Raw genomic sequence first — 18131 nt, forward strand, 5'->3', positions numbered from 1 at the left:
AGAAGACTGAGAATTTAAAAAGTAACAGAAACAAGCATTTCTAGTTTAGAGAAAAAATGCCTTTTCATTTAAAATATCTTGACTGTGAAAAATGTTAGCTAGATCTAATTAGGATTTTTTTTTTCCCTGTTTCTTTCATCTTGTACATGGGGAAGTGTTTTTCCATATGGTTAATTTTGGTGCTTCCTCCCTAGAACAGGAATCCCGATTCTGCTGGGCACAGATGTGTGACCCACTGCACACTCCTGCATACTCTGACTGCACCACTGGAATTACCTGTGCATACAGTCAAACACAGGATTAATCCTAAACCAATTTCTGTTCTTTCTTGATTCTTCCCATAACAACTGCAGAGAGAGCAAAAACACAGTAACGAGAAAAGAAGTAAGGTAAAACATCATGAGAAGCTGGGGAAACTGTGACGGAGGGGCATTATTTTAACTTGCTTTGCATTCTTTCTCTAATCCACTGGGTTTTATACAATCATCATTCCCAGACATATGTCAAACCTCAGCATAAGCTAATAAAAATACAGGACAGAGCGGATGTCAAGAAGTCAGGTAGCTTACTGTTCTCCCTTCGCCGAGGCAGGGTCATATATATCAGATGGATGTTTGTCTAACTTATTCTTGACACCCCCAAGAGTCTCCAAGCTATTCTAGTCCCTTATACTCTTTACTGTGAGGAATATTTCCCTGGTGTCTAAAATGAGTCGTTCTCCTTCCAGTTTAAGTCGTGAATGCTTACATCAGCACGATAAACAAATTATGATCTTTTTGCTGCAGCTTTTTATGTACCCGAAGACAGTTATCACATCTCTCCCCTAGTATTGTGTTTGGTTCTTTAGGCTATAAATCTTCAGCTATTTCAATCAAGCCTGTTTCACCTTCCCACTTTCTGGTTGATCCTTTACCTGTGTCGCTAACCACTAGCTTTTCCTTTTGTGAAGTTTGATACTAAAAGCTGTCCTGGATTTGTCTTTAGTAGCTTTCTCCCTGTAGTGAACCGCAGGCCAACACTTTCTTTCCTCTCACAACAAAGTGGTTAGAGAATTGCTCTCTGCTACTTCTGATGTCCCTTGTTTGTTACAGCTCGTTTTGTGCCTTGACCTTTCTCATTTTATCACTATCTAATGTTTTTCTTTCACGTTGATCCCTGAAAATCTGAGCTTGCTTCTGCTTTTCATGTATTTCCATCTTTGAGATGGGCACACTAATGTCTTACTGTATTTCCTATCCTTCCTCTGCATGGTACTTTTTAATTAAGTACTTTTTAATTCTTCAATTCCTTAGACATTCCTTACAACAGCTCTAACCTTAAAATTTTCTAGGCTTAGTGAAGTCTGCTATTTTTCCTCTTTGCTCTTTTAAAAGTCACAAATGCTATTTTTCATGGTTGTTCTCACCCAATTTGCCTTTTGTCTTAACCTTCTCAAGCAGTCACTGTAGCACTCCTCAGCCTCCTCCCTCTTGTCACGAGGTACATCTTGTATCCAAGCAGTGTCACCTAGGCTTTCCAAGAACTTGATAGACAAACTACTGCATTCTTCTCCCACTCCTCACTATCACTAAGTCCTGTGCTTCGGAGAATGCTCTGGTAGTGGCTCACAAAAAGCTTTCTCCACATCGTCTTCCAGATATGATGGCATTAATCAGACACTTGTCACAGGAGGGACCATATATTTTTCACCTGTAAGCATAACCAGTAATCAATAGCTCTAATTCCTTCCATGTTCTGCATCTCTGAACATGTGACTGAAACCCTGATGCATGAGGCAATACCTCTTTCCAACTCCATTTGCCTGCTTTTCCTGAAGGCATTAAATCTCTTTTATATTATCTATTTATTTATGCATGCCTAATGATCTTTTCTGAGCAATTGTTGCCTCATATGATCTTACCATGAAATTAAAGGTTTCCACATTCTCTTATGTAGCTTAAGCTGACAGTAGTTCTCTTCCTTTGTCCTGTTTACAGTGATGTGCAACTCTAATCATTTGCTAGTCCTGTAGAAGGTGTCAATCAGCTCTGCAAATCCCTGTTATCCCTGTGTCATGGTTTAACCCCAGTCGGCAACTAAGCACCACACAGCCGCTCGCTCACCCTCCCCTCCTGGTGGGATGAGGGAGAGAACTGGAAGGGCAAAAGTAAGAAAAACCATGGGTTGAGATAAGAACAGTTTAATAATGGAAATAAAATAAAATAAAATAAAATAACAATAATAATGATAATAGTAGTAATAATAATAATAATAATAATAATAATAATAAATAAAATTGTAGTGAAAAGGAAAACAAAAAAAGACAGAGAGAGGAACAAAACTCAGGAAAAACAAATGATGCAACTGCTCACCACCCACTGACCAATGCCCAGCCAGTCCCCAAGCAGCGATCGCTGCCCCCCACCAGCTCCCCCCAGTTTCTATACTGAGCATGATGCCATATGGTATGGAATAGCCCTTTGGCAAGTTTGGATCAACTATCTTGGCTGTGCCCCCTCCCAACTTCTTCTGCACCTGGCAGAGCATGGGAACTTGAAAAGTCCTTGATTTAGTATAAGCTTAGCAACAACTTAAACATCAGTGTGTTATTATTCTCATCCTAAATCCAAAACACAGCACCATACTAGCTACTGGGTAGAAAATTAACTCTATTTCAGCCGAAACCAGGACACCCTGACAGCTGATTGACATCAGTAGCATACTCCACACTGTTGATAGTCATGCTACTTACCAAGTAGATGTGGAGCACTCTTGGACCAGTGTCCATCTTGTCTTTTTGAAGACGTTTTGTGGAATTAAATGCTTAGGTCATTGTTGACAGGGATTGACTAACTTCACCTTTTTGTAAATGTTTTTCAGGAGGGCTAGCAATTTCTTGACTGCACTGTATGAGCCCAAAGCAGCCATCACCATCATGCATATTGAATGGTCTTTATAGTCATTAAGTATCTTTCTGATGACCTCTTCATAATGCTTCACGCATGAGCTTGCTCCTGTGCTGCTCTTCACCTGAATGTTCTCCTCCCTCCATGGTGATTCTTTCCAGAAGAAACAAAAAGACTTCATTCAAACAGGTGGAGATTTCTTTTCTTTCATCTGTTAAGATGTAGTCCTGCATCTCTTCTTTCTTGGGCATCAACACTTTATTGTCAAAGATTGCTTTTCCTTCCTCCCACAATCCCTGTATAAGATAGGCAAGTGGATTGAAGCTGGCACAACAGTGCCACCCATCTGAGGAAGCTCTTATTAGTGCTAGCTATTTCACATGGAAGATGGGAAAGATGGGAAAGGATAAAACACAGAAAATCCAGGAAGCCATATTCAAGTTTCTCACATTTTACCATAGCAAACATGATCCTAAAAAACCTGCACCTCTATCTTCTATCTCCATACAGTATAAAAATACATACTGGTCCTACAGTGACTGTCCTACTTGTTCAGGTATGCTCAGCTAGAGGTGTTTAAAGACTTATTCCCTACCATTAGTATCCAGGGTTGTGAGGGAGGAAGTGAGCAGGGTGCTCACAATCTGTGATCACGGGTGTGCAACTCAGTCCTTTAAATAGGCTCTCATTTGCCTCTACTTTTCTCTTCAGATGTTTAAAAGTAATTGTATGTACAGTAATGATCTAAAACATTGAATTATTTTATTGTATTTACATTTATCTGTTAATTGTTATATTTATTCATTAATAAATTTGGTAAATACTGGTGACTGTGTCGTGTCATTTATTGGAACTTTTCTGTGATATAACACTATGTTGTGATTTACCGTAAGTAAACTAAACAGACCTTTAACAAAGGAGCAGAAGTCTTCCCCTCTGTTTGCTGAAGGATGTTTTTTCACTAAAATCTCCATTACCCTGGCATATCCTTCAAAAACCGGTAGCTGGGACAAGGTACACATGCAAATTATATCTGATAACAGATCAAGAACACTCTGATAACAGACTTCCTATTTCAAGTTCACCTCTTGCTAGTACTGCAACAGTAAAAGCCATTTAGCCATTTTTATCTTTTTCCTTCCTTTTGTGATTCCTTATTTTCTTTGGTGCGCAAGAATTTTCTTAAATGCTATCTTTTTTTTTTTTTTTTTTTTTTTTAGAAACATAATTAACAATTGTATATTTTTTTTTATACGGTATGGTTATTATCCTGTATCACACCACCAGTCTTTAAGGAAAATGCACCAGACATTAGTCTGATGGCCAAGAACATAAACACAAAAGAACTGGATGAGGGGAAAACACATCATGATCCTGAAAGACAATTTCCCACTGAGTTGAATGTGAGTGTAATATTAAGGGCAGCCAGATCTGCGCATGTCATAGTCCTCTTACCTTGTTGACAACTTTCTACCCTGGCAGGCTGATGAATGAGATACATGCATTACTGTGTACACCTGACAGATACATCAGCAAGGGGCTTTCATTTTTGGTGCTGCAGCTGTGCAACTACTGCTTTCTTTCACAGCAAGGTTTCTTCATGTGCAACTCTATCTTTAAGTCTTGGTGGGATCACTTTAAGGACATTTGCCCATTGATTAAAAAGCAACACCATCTATTTCTAATAATCAGAATCACTTAATCACCTAATCAGAATAAAATTGGAAAGCACAGTGTCCATGCAAGGGAGAAAAAATGAACTTGTGTAGTGATCTGTTAAGGATATTCATGTCCTATTTAATCAGTTTGGAATCTTTCATAATTATTCCTGGAATACTCTTCACCTGTACTTCTTTTACTACCTGTGAGGAAGCTGTTCTTAACCACTTTTTCACCTAAATATCCTATACACCCCACTGCTAACATAAAGAACCAGTTCTTTCACTAGCATGCAGTCCTGCACTGCGTTAGTGGTAACCCATGCACCTCACCACTTCTGTGGGTGAGAGTGGAGATTATACTGGACTTATCTGGAGCTTCTTGTCACAGCCAATTTCAGGTCCAAGAGCATCTTTCTTCAGTTGAACTAGAAGATTTTAGCAATGGGTAATACTATTTTGAACCTTTCATAATGCAACCAGCAATGGAGTACAATGATATTGCCAGCTACTACAGTAAAATTAAGCCATTAGAAGAAAGAAGGTCTAAGGAGGGACAGGCAGGACTATGAAAGCAAGCATCTCCCTCTCTGTCCCCCTCTCCCTCATCTCCACACCTGTTACTGAGTTCAGAGGATGTCACAGGTCTAATATCCCAAATACATCTATATCATCCTGTCATCTACATCCCATAAGTGTTGTTACTCTACTGTGGGTACAGAATTTAAATACCACACACTACCGGTGCTTTTTTATATTAATGCAAGCCTGTTTTCCTACTCCACTTTCACCAGCCTTTAGATATTAGTTTAGCATTTGCTTTGCCACCTTGTCTGTCTGAGGCTTTGTTATCTCTGCATTGTTGTCTCGACAATACACACTTTGAGTACATCTTTTGTACAACACTCCTAAGAGCCTTTTGCCCAAGAATCTAAGCTGAAATACTTATTTGAATGGAAAGCAGCTCTGCTGAATTAAGAAGTCCTTCTGCGCAAAAGTTGAGAAGAAGGGTTATGTAATATGAAGTTGTTATTTCTACCTTTTTTAATAACTTAAAGTTATAAAAGAGTATCTCTGTTGCAAATCTTCTTAGAGGGGATAACTATTCATAAAGTAATATTATAAATTTTATAGTAGTATGCTGGATTAGATCTACAAAACTGTTCCTCTGAAAAATGATGAAGAAATTAATTACAAGAAAACATTTTTTTTCTAAGTTGTTTATGAGACACCTCATAAAGCTGGGATACTGACAGCATAGCTCTAATTCTCTTAAATTCTATTCAGTTTTTTTTTAAAAAAAACACACTGCAGAAAACCTATCACTTCCTGCATTCATAAAAACTGTCAGATTTTATGAGGATGGATAAAACTGCTTAAAAACTTACCAAAGATTAAGATGACTGTTTCAAAGAAAAGGTTAAATCGCTCATAAATTTAAAAAACCTTCTGTGGCTTTTATCACAAAACAACCCATAAATGGTTCTAACTTTTCATCCAGTAAATACTCCCGGTGGAAGGTGGGGAGTGTTTGCCTGTACTGAGCCCCCTGAGTGCCGTTAGGAACATTAACACCTGTATTCATCCCTAATTGGATCTAAGCTTGAAGGTAAATTTTCCAAGTGCTGTATTTGAGCTGAAAATCAGTGCTCATCTTTCTCCTTTCATGGATGTATATTTGACTCTTTTGTGCTGACTGAATTAGTGCTTTTGAAATCTGAAGCATGTTTAATAGTCACTTCATTTTCATTCCAGACACTGGATATTATTTTTGCCACTGGTGAAGCTGCTATTTATTGACATTGCAGCTGTGCTAGTAAGACATAGTCAAGAGTCCAGGCTTCAATGAAAACAGTGTCTTGTGCAGGAGTTACCATCTGAGGTCTTGACTTCTGCACTGTGTGAGGACGGCTGAGTCCCCATGCAGAGAAGAGGGAATGTGCTGGGGACCAAGTAATTGCGGCAGGCTTCCTGCATGCTCTGCAATACAGGAGCGAAGTTTAAGCCAGGCAGTGAATGATCAAAATAGAACAACAGAACCATACAGATAAAGGTCACCTACATCAGTTATGCTATGACTAACTTAAAATAGTTAGGGCTAGGTTAAACAATTTGTGAAGTTTTAAAATAAGACAAATTAAGCTTATTTTTTATCCTTCAGTTATTCGACCTTTAGGATTTAAAGGTGCTCTCTATAGTCATTAACATCAGTGCCTTTTTAGAGGGGAAAAAAACCAATCTGAGATTCTTCTACAATTATCTAACTGTTAGCCCTGGGCTTTTGAAAAACCGAAATATCATGTTGATGATAAAACAGCAGAAAACTGCAATGCTCTAATGAGATATGTACATTTTTAGTGGAGCTGAGTGAAACTTTGTAAATGTGAGTACTTCCAAGAAAATCCATTGTGAAACTGGAGTGAGGGGAATTACCCTGAGAAGTTTGTGACATTTTGTTTGATTTGGGTTTTCAGTCACTTCTGGCTACTTGTGGTCAGTGTTACAAGCAGAAGTGTTAACAGAAGGGGATTAAAATTCTGTGTGCAGGACAGTGTCACACAAGTTGGTAATACTCCAGCCACCAGCAACCAAGAAACAGAAGCAACACATGGATCTGCATGATGCTCGGCCCAGCTTCATTAGTCATGTCTACAGAGAGGATTTATTGCTTCAGATGCAATGCCATACTGTCTCAGCATCTGAGCTCTGAGCTGGTATTTCTGCTTGAGCAGTGTCAGCCTATTCAAAATTTGCTTCTGGCTCTTTGTGCCATGCTCCATTGTGCAGTATAGGCATGGTCTGCAACGCTGCCCTTCACACTGTAAGAGGTCCTGTCCTCAAGGTCACCTTCTTTCAGTTAAGAGTAGCATCATCCCAGTGTCAGCAAAACAATGAATCCAAGATTTTCTCCCCAGACCTCAGTGAGGCTTAGCGTGATGCAGAGATGTGCCTATACATGGCAGATTTCAGGATCTGTGATTTTTCATGTTGTTTCAATTACCTGAACTGAAGGATGAAGAACGTATCATCTAAATAGAAGGTGCCAACAACAAGCAAACGTAAGTAAAAGGAAAACACTGAATTCTTCTGTTAGAAGTATTACAGGTGCCTTACTAAACTCCACTCAGAATCACAGGTGTGGGTGTGTGCTCTTAGGCTCTGAATTTTATTTTTAAGAAAGTTCTTTTCTTATTCCATTGAATGGTTAATGTTGTCTCTCATTTATCCCTGCAGTGATGGCTGGGCAGACAGGTACGACGTGACAGAAGGGTATCAGCGTGAAGCAGTCGGTGGAATAACGATCAAGCTCCAGTCTCCTGATGTGAAATGGTTTGATGATTACTACCTGCAGCTTCGGCCAGAAACGAATCACCGAAATCCATGGTTTCAGGAATTTTGGCAGCACAGGTTCCAGTGCCGGTTGGAAGGGTTTCCTCAAGAGAACCCTAAATACAACAAGACTTGCACAAGTAAGTGAATTTATTACTTCTGCTGTATAAACCAGCGTGACTGAAGTCTGGTGTAAAGAGCTCATGTTGGACTGATGCAGCCTGGTCTGGTGGAATAGTGAGTGGGGATGGAAGGAAAGAGACTGGAACTGCAATCCTTGCTCTTTCCAAAATGACAACAACTACAATTTAAAAAGTATTCAGATCTCTAAAGAAACAAATAGGTAGTGCCTCAATACCTAATTCTTCTCTATATTTGAAAAACTTGATGCTACTCTACCTCCATAGGCATCTAAACATTTTAAAAAATGTTGTAATCCAAAATTAAAAACTTCTTTTCTGAAACAGGGCTAATCATATTGCTTTACCTCACAGGAGCAATGAGAGACTTAATATACTAAGAGTTATCTGAAGTCCATATGGTAATGATGATTATTTGTGTACTTCAGATAGAAGACTAGCTGGTTTGAAAGATTTCATTAGGTTTTCTTTCAGCCTTGAGTCATTTCAGGAAATGCCATTTTGAGCTGACCTTTTTCATTAAATTGTACTGATTTTAGCAAAAACTGCTACAACTTTTTGTCATTTTTGCCAAACAGTGGCAAAACCTTTTTTCCCCAGAAAGATGTGGTGCATTTTTCTGGGGTTTTTTATTACTTCTGTTACTCTTTATTTCATGAGATGCCAAGCAGTACTAAGACAATGGGCAACCTGCCAATGCTGGGGCATAAGGTGGTGCCGTGCTGGGCATTAGCCCAACCACAGCTCTAAGCCCCAAGAGACCTTTCCTCCTAAAAATCTCAATATCTTCCACACACCCATGAGACCAAGAAATGACTTTAAGGATCAAAATCTTGGATTTACACAACACAAAGTCTCACTTAATGTTCATAAGTCTTTCTTTCAATTTGTACAAGGTCGCAGAGGAAGTTTGTGGCTGAGCTGGAAATTGAATCCAGGAATCCCAAAATCTCAGTGTACACCTTCAACATTCAGCTGACTTTTCTCTATTATTTTTCTTCTGCTACCCTTCCAACACAGCCTGACACAGGTTTTATTTGTGCTATTGACAGGCACTGCATATTGAGAGTAAACTTCATTGATTTCCCTGTGATAATGTAGATCTCTTTCCTGAGATGTCAGTACAGTGGGTATGGCTGAATACAGGCTAATAAAGACCTGGTTTCTATCACTGTGCTGTGTTAGCAATGACATTTCAACTTGACTATTCTGAGTTTCTTTTTTCACTTACTTTTTACCAGCACTGGGAGAATCTAATTTCTGCTTTATATGAAAGATTGGGAACTGTGAAATGTAGGTGCCTACGGAGCCTTTTATAGTGCCTAAAATACAATTTACCACCACAAAAAAAATTATCTCAGGGATGCAGGGAGATGTTATTTTAAACATGAAGTCACCTAGCCATGGATATGAGACAATTTAGTCATAAAGCTTGAATAGGTCAGTTTGAACAGCACTCATCGCTGGAAGGTTTCCCACAAAGAGACCCTGAATGAGCCACAGCTCAAATAGGTTCCTAAAAGTTAGGAATGTCAAACACACAAAGAAATGTGCACGAATCGCAATCTGTTGATTTTCAAATCGTGAACAGAGAAAAGGACTAATTTCCCAAATAGATTGTTCTATTTACTTTTCCTTGAGCTTTATTGTCGTATTCAGTGCTGGGCCATGATGGCTATAGTAAAAGAACAAAAACCAGATTATAATAGTTTTAATTCTTTCTTCTTGCTGTAGGGCGGAAAATGTTAATTCAGTTGTGGAGTTCCCCAGATGAACAATGCTACGCGCAGCAATCAATTAAAACTGCCCATTTAATCAGGTTTTTCATACAGGAAGTTGTGAGTCATCACGTTACTCAGTTGTATAGTTTTGATTTTGATCTAGACTATCTGTCAAAATTCATATAAAGGAAATTCAAAAGTTGGCCCAAAGGATGACATGCAGATTTATTTAATGACATTTATTTGGTTTATAAGTGCTAAGACACCTATGCTGTTTTCTCATAATAGCCCCAAAACTAGGCAAGGGTATATGATAAAGTGAAGAAATATTGAAGTTAGACAACCTTGTGGATTTACCATCAGGAAAGACACAAATGTCTTCTCTGAGAATTGCAGGAGTGAGATTTTTTGATGTTGGGAGTTTAACCTCAAAATTAACATGAATTTTTGAGACTGTCATGGTAGCTTTTGTTTCTACCTCATTTCCTATGTTCCATATGACTTTGAAAATCATATCTTTATATCGATTCCTAAATTCATATTTGGTTTCCTAACTTCAAGCATTCAAAGTTTTGAGTCTTAAATTCCCTCAGTTCAGACTTCCCGATTGTAAAGGTGATACCTGCTCCTGATGCTCACAAGCATTTCATAGGCTGTCCTGACAGTTTCTGCACAATGATGAATATATTAGTGCTGCCTCAGATTTATCCTGATTAGAAAACAGTACTGTGCCCTTTAGTTTATCTAACTGAATACACTCTCCTCTCCAGTAGCTGCATTAAAAAAAAAAAAAAAAAAAGTTAGAGATTTCTCAGGATTCCAATTAAAGAGATTGAGTTTATTGAGAAATGCTGTAGAGAAATAGAAATCTATTTTTGCACCTAAAGGCAAGCCATTCTTTACTTCTTGGGATAATGATAAAAATATAAACATAAAGCTGATTGGTGTTGATAGATGAGGTCATTATTAAATGAAGGTGTCTATATAAAAAGCAATAACCATTACTTTAGTGGAAAAAAATGAATTATTCTCCACAACCTGGTTGTACTATCACGAAAAAATAACAATAGTTAACAGTATAAACAACTTATTTAAACAGCAAGAAAATAAGCACAAGTAGATATGTCTGAAATCTGAATAGGTAATTGACTTCACCTGTGCCCCAGGTATGAACTTAGTTGTCTAAACCTTTGTATTTACTTTGCTGATCCCTGTCTAGTAAATGTGACAGAAAATACATGAAGTCATAAGTCAATGAAGTCAGCTCCAGTGACTTGTGAGGGTTTTTTCATTTTTTAATATAAGCTATCCATAGACAGTGTCAAGCAGGTATTATTATGAAATGAAGACACAATTTAGTAAGATATGCATAATAAAACTGTGAAATCAGCCAGATAAAAAGAATCCAAAAACAATCCAAAATAATTTTTTCTCCATTTGTTTCTATCTAGCACTAAAAAGTCTCCATCCCTTCACATACACCTAGTTCACACTGAGGTGAAAATTTTAGCATCAAGCCCACTTTTCATTTGCAGATTTGAACATACTTACTTAAACCAAATGGGTGTCACTGCTGTTGCTAAGTTCATTGATTTTCTGCCCAGCTGGAGCACTACAGAAAGTGAGAAGTTTGCAGACTTACCTGACTTGATTTTCAGTGTAATCATTCCATGCCACAGGAGAGCTGTTGCAAGCCACCTCTGAACGCCAAGAGTCAGAGCAAAGAATTTAAAATGCATCTTTAAAAAGAGACATGTAATGGCCTCCAAGCACTAGGGATTTTACAAGAATTGGATTTGGCTTCCCCCCTGGCACCAGTCAGGTATTTTTTTATTATCTAAGGCCACAATTCAGTAAAGTTCGTAAAGAGGTGTGCAAGTTGATCCAGATGAGTAACTCCACTCAACGACCATCTTCAGGTCAAAAAAGGCTAATCCAATCCTTTGGTATTGATTGGCTTTGGACCTTTGAAGACTAGGTGGGTATGTGCTTGCTTTCTTACAGACAAGTGTCCCCACAAGAACTCAAATTCCTAGTACTTTTTCCTCCTAGTGAGGGTGTTTTATGAATGCATTTTAACACAGAGCAGAAACAAAACCCAATGCAAGCAAAGTATGTTGTGAAAGTCTGGCTCAACTGACATTAGTGGAAAAACTCAAGTCTTCAAGGTCATCAGGGGCAGAAGCATATTTATTACATTTACCAGTCTGTTAAATGAATCCTATTGCCTCTGCTGCTAAATGATCTTATTTTTCCCATGCTGTGTAAAAGCCAGAGGCATGGATGGAACAGCATTTTTAAGGTGTTACTTAAACACAGAGCAAAACCAGAATACACATCCCAAGTACCTGTGATCTAAGTGTAAGACAAGAAAGAGCAAATAAATAGAGGCTGAAGCTGATGGAGCGGTGCAACATCTTAGTTTGGCTGGCAAATGTTACAGACTTCAGAAAAAAATGGTATTTTCATGTAAAGGCACAATAGAAACAAGAAGCTGAAGGAAGGTGATGGGCCACTTGTGCAGGTATTTACGGCAGGGTCCTGACATTAAATACTGTGGTTCAAAGCAGCCAGGAACAAAACATAAAAGGAAATGGTGGAGGCTGAGTAGTCACAGACAGAGATCAACCACAGGCAGGACACAGAGGGGACTGCAAGTGAGGAAAGCAACTTATGGCTGACATGCTTGGGAGCAAGTAGCCAGTGGCAGGGTTTATAGGAAGAAAGAATGTACTCAAAGGGATGAACAAGGAAAATGAGATTAGCAGCAGCATTCTGAATGGGTCTTAGCAGGATGCAGAAAGCCAAACCTTCCATTCACAATTTAACCATGTGGCTTCTCTGAGATAAAAACACTTTTTCCAAGGGCGCAAAAAGGATAGAAGAAGGATGACCAATATTTCTCCAAGCAATTAAGAACAGGGTTAAGAGTGAAAGAGTTTATTTGCAGAAAGGGAGATTAGGGAGATTTGGGATAAATATGAGAAAAGTTTTGCAGCTAAAGGTACAGAAAGGCACATAAAGTATAAATGCAAAAAATTATCTACCTGTTTGCTGAATCTCATCCAGCTCCAGATACTTTTAATGAATCAAAAGGACCCACAAAAAAATCCCAGAGTTTCAGCTGAACAGAAATTTGGTTTAACAAATGTCTGTTTTGAGTTTCCAGATAGTACTGAGGAATAAAACATGACTGCACTGCAACATGCTAATAATCTGTTGGTTAAACCTAAGCTCAAATGCCAAAGTTGGTTTAATCAGAACCCAGCTGATAAAAAAATAAGTGCTGTGAGAATGGAAGAATATTTTCCATATTTCAAGGAATGTGTCACATTTAAACCTTATATTCCCCAAACATGAGGCATTCCCACACTTTTATTTTTAGATTGCAAATGAAAACAAAACAAAAAAATTAAGTTAAACTTAATTTGTATTTTTAAACAGTGAATTAAAGGGCATTTTAATACTGAATACATCCTGTCCGTCTTTTAGTTTGATACTTGATATATTATGTCTCATGCTTGGGCACTGGCAGGCTGAAGGATGGTCCAGCCCTCATTATTATGCCCCACATTTCAAATCTGGAGCTCAAACACAGTTTATCACTACTTTTACAGTAATGCTGGGTCAGGTCCAGAAATTTCCAAAGGCAGATCAGCTGTAAGGCATAGATCCAGATCTGAATTTTCTAGAAGCCTGATATAATCTGAGCCAGGAGCCTACACAGACATGTCATTATTTTTTTGACTCACTTAGAGAAAGAAGCAGTGTGGCACTGAGAACTGCTATATGCTCTGTTATACCTATTTGAAAGACTTTTTCATATACATTGATCCTGATTTTAACACACCTCTAACTCAAACCTTTGAATAACTTCAGTCTTCTCACTGCTGTTACGGAATTCATCAAACTCCTCTAAAATCTGACTACAAAGCTACATCTATTTTTCCTTCACTTTATGCTCCCTTCCTTCCTCCTTCCACATATTAGATATACTTGATGATATACCATGCTACTGTGGTTTTATTCTTTATATTGTAATTCCTTTTCTCACTGCCTTTCTGAACTTTGAAAACTATCTGGAAGAGTTTAATAGCATTGTACAGATAGGCCGTGTCTCTCCAGCCTTAAGAATAGAAGTAAATTATAATTAAATATATTCAGATTATATACATTTCTTATTAGATGGATGAATTGGAGTAGTTCCTGTCATTCTTTTCTCTCAGCAGTTCGACTTCCTATATAGATTCAAATACTTCATATAAGCATGTTTGCAAGTACAGAAAGTTTTATGCCAGCATTTAATGTGCTTTTGCATCTGTAGCATTGTGTTTCATTGTAATTTATGACCAAAGAAATTGAATTCTGTAGAAGGCGAAAGGATAGTAATGTTGTTAAGAAAATGGTGTGAATAGGTATCTATTTACTTGCCTTCTCCTAGCACTTACTGTCACTGTGAGTCTTTTTGCTGATTTTACTGAACTTGACAACAGAAGCCAGACCACCACCAGTACGTAGGCACCCAAGGATTCAGGTCAACCTCTAGTGAGATTTGTGAGAGCTCTGGACATGCCTTGCTCATATGGGCTTAAATAGAAGTAAAACACCAAAATCAACTAAGTACTTGAAAAAAATCTTTTGAAAGTCCTCTTTGCATTTTAGGACACTGAATTTGGTCCCTCAGTCATTCTCAAATTTAACATTTTAGTGATAAACATCACATAAAGTGTAGCAGTGCTAGTATTGGCTTTCAGTTGCAAAGAGTGAAAGTTAGAATTGGTCAAAAACATTTGGCAAGTCGATTGCACTGGAAGATATTTCCTTGTCAAATTTGAAGAACGTTCCATAGCAGCATGTTGTTTCAATGACATACACTTTGAAAGAAAACCATTGAAATGAGTCATTTTTTGTTTTCTCATTTCAATAGCACTGAAGTGTTTTGTTTCAAGTTTATAATTTGCTTTTACATTGTTTCAGTGTTACACTGTTTTTCACCTCAGCATCAAAATGACATTTTCCAGTGTTCCCAAATCTCTTTTTTTTCCTCTGAATTTCCTTTTCAGAAAAGATAAAATCCAATCTTGAGTTCTTATATTCATTTTGAATGGAAAGGACATTTGAACTAACATGACATTTCCCATACAGCAGAAAAAGTCTTTGTTTGTCTGTCCAAGAACCTGTAAGAAATTAAATTAGGGAAAATAAATAAATAAATAAACTATTACATTTGTTTTTTAGTAGAAAAAGACACCTGGAACCTTAGAAATAGCAGAGAACTGAAAGTTACTTTTTTCACATTGCTTTAACAGAAAGCTCTGATGACAGATTTTGGAAAAGCTTCCAAAATAAGTCTTTTTCTGTATCTTTAAACAATGTTAACGTAGTAAGTTATGAACACTATGCTTTACCTTGGTTCATATGTACAGACTTTCCTCCATTTTATAAGACTCCACTCATTTCTTCACTGAAGAGACATGCATGTTTCTGGGATGACTGACTTGGTGCCATGCCATCCAGAACACGCAGATCCAGGGAAGGTTACTGATGAGCACTGATCCCTGGAGCACAACTGTGACAGGATGGACCCATGACAGACCTAAGAAGTCCCACACCATAACGTGCAGCAGACAGGACCTGCTATGTCTTGGTTACAAAGGGCAGTCTTTTCCCCTGATTTTTCTGAGATATTCACTAAGGCAAAGGGGAAAAAAAAAACCCAAACAACCAAACAACGAAAAATGTTTGCTGGTGGGCTTGAACTTCAAGTAGTGCCAGCAGAAAGTGAATGTGGGACTATTTGCTAGCAAAACTAGAACTCATTTCCGTCAGCCTATCGTCTCTCAAAACAAAAATTAACACAAAGAATCGATGAAGTCTTTAATGACATATGTATGGAAACTGTATGGAAACTAATTTGTGAATTAGTCATGGGGAAACATTATGGGATATTTGAAGACTGTAGGCTATATTTCTGGTTTCGTCTATGATGTCTTCTAGGATTTTGTTGTAAACAACCTTTTGATCATTAAGAAATTTTAAAATAAAAAAGTGAAACACTACCCATTTCCCTTTATTCCGATGTTAAACTCAATGCATAGCAAACAAACTGCTCTGCACTTTGAAAAAAATATTCTCCCATATTCTGTCTCATATTTCATTCTCTTGTTTCTCCTTGGAGAAATGAAATAAGAGGGGGGCTGCCTGGAATGTAAAGTATTTTCACTCTTCGTTTTATCCTTTCTCCATTCTTTAAAATTCAAAGTATTCTCAGCTTTGGAAAAGTTAGAAAGCAGGAAAAGCATATTGAACCATGGTAATTTTGCACTCTTGCACATCCCTGCTTGATGAGGCTTTGTAATGTTACCAGCTGGCAAACAGAAAAAAATTGTATTTCATCTTCCTTGAGGGTAAAGTAGGGAAAAAAGAGGAATGACAGGTTTTACGTCAAAACCCCATAAAATAATGAATTTTATTGAAGAGTATTTTCTGCTTATTTGCATGCTAACAAAACAATGACAATTCAGAAATTCCTGCAAGATTTGGGTTCGTTTTGTTTTGCTTTTCCGTACTGGGGAGTGGGAGCGGGGGGGGTCTTACTAACTTTTCCTACCGGCCCTGCTCCCAGGCGGCGGCAGCAGCTCCCCGGCTGCCCACCCGCTGCGCGGTGCTCCCGGGCCGGAGCGGGGACAGCAGGAGCTTGGGGCTGCGGGAAGAATGAATGCTGGAGCACGAGAAAAGCTCAGCACCGCCCGTGCCGAGGACTGGCTCCCGTTGCACCGGGACTACGAGGGCCCTTAAGTGCTTTCTTGGCTCAGTGCCCATAAGCACACTAATTGTTTCTAAATAGATCCAAGAAATGAACCGTTGCCAGTTGGAATCACTTTCTTGATGAAAGAACATGTTTCTTTGCCGTCATCTACATATTTGTGTTTCGGAGAAGTGACAACAGAAAAGAACAAATTTGGACGAGGAATTTAGTGCGGGGCAGTCTCTGCACGGTTAATCGCGGGTTCAAAACTGCTTTCAGAGCCAGGCCTGCCCAGCTCCCCATATAAACTCGCAGGTTCACGTCAACAGGCTGCTTCAGCTCAGACTCCATAGCTGTGGTGTGCGCATACCTGAGCTTGCCTTCGCGTGGCCCCAAGCCCCGTTTCATGAGGTGCTGCTGAGTAGCACCGCGTGCAGTCGCCCTGCATAGCCCCCAGTCACCCTCTGCTGCGACGCTGCTGGAGGGTGCCAAACTGGGTCACTCCCAGCAGTGTGGGCAGAAAAGGCGCAGGTTACAACGCTCTGAGTCTATACCTTTCTCAGACTGTTCTTCGCCTTTGGTATAGTCACAGTCCTATAATAAAGCTGGGAACATACAGATAAATCCAGACATACAGAATATATATTTAAGCAGGAAAAAGCATGGATATTAACCACCTACTCCAGCGGCAGCAAATTCCTAAACTGATATTTAATGCTTTTAACCGTATTGCAAAGGCTCACCTGAATCCTGTATATACAGATTCCTAAACGATCCATAGAATAAATATTTACATACTTATATTTCCCATGACATCCAGGATAATTTTACTTTCATTTCAGAGAGAGCGTGATAGCACCTAAAAACTCCAGCCAATAACAAGCCCATTGCATTAAGCAGAGGAAAACAAGGAAGATAATGAGAAGTTGTCCTCTTCCTGAGGAATGTTTAGTCTAAAGAAAGAAGACAGAAAAAAAGCAGTAGAAAGGAAATATTATTAGATGGAAAATTGAAGGACGGATGGGTTATCTCATTTGCCAAAGAAGGGACAGGATTTTTCTATGTGATATTTTGCAGACAGAAATGGTGATGTGACTTCAAATCTGGAACTGTCTTATGATCTCACAGCTTGGAAAATAATAGGATAAGCCCTTATTTACTTACCAAAATTACAAAATAGAATAGGGACTAAACAGAAAAGAATTGAGGGATCTGCTCACATGCTGTAACCACTGAGATTTCCTCATTTCTCAGAGAATTCTGCAATGTTTGATCATTTATGATGGCAAGTACTGTCCCACTTCCCTCATTAGGTATGATTTGATTCACCCTGCATTATTCCATTGCCTTTTACATCTTAATTGCAGGAGGCAGTATTTTTTATTTCTGCAGTAAATATCATGACACAGTGTTACTATTTATTGGTTCTGAGGTACCGCAGGACAGATTACTTTCTATAAACATTTGCACATAATCACCAAATTCAGCACAGATTCATAAATAGGTTGATATTATTCCAAACAATGTTTGTGGGAAAATGAGCTACATCCTGAAAAAATTGCTCAGTCCTACCACAGAAAAGGTACTTAGGCCTTTGCAATAATCATCAAAGGCCAAAATTGCAATAAGCGTCAACTGGAGACCTATGA

At 38.5% G+C, this 18131-nt stretch overlaps 1 protein-coding gene across 3 annotated transcripts in view; it reads left to right on the plus strand.

Moving 5' to 3' along the window:
- Window positions 1-18131, plus strand: part of GRM5 (glutamate metabotropic receptor 5) — a 282843-nt gene that overhangs the window by 213492 nt on the left and 51220 nt on the right. For all 3 annotated transcript variants that reach the window (XM_075491133.1, XM_075491134.1, XM_075491135.1), the window contains exon 3: window positions 7778-8013. In XM_075491133.1, the coding sequence (XP_075347248.1) occupies window positions 7778-8013 (236 nt within the window). The remainder of the gene's footprint in view (window positions 1-7777; window positions 8014-18131) is intronic.

The sequence above is a fragment of the Mycteria americana genome, chromosome 1 (assembly GCF_035582795.1).
Source record: "Mycteria americana isolate JAX WOST 10 ecotype Jacksonville Zoo and Gardens chromosome 1, USCA_MyAme_1.0, whole genome shotgun sequence".
Classification (NCBI taxonomy): Eukaryota; Metazoa; Chordata; class Aves; order Ciconiiformes; family Ciconiidae; genus Mycteria; species Mycteria americana.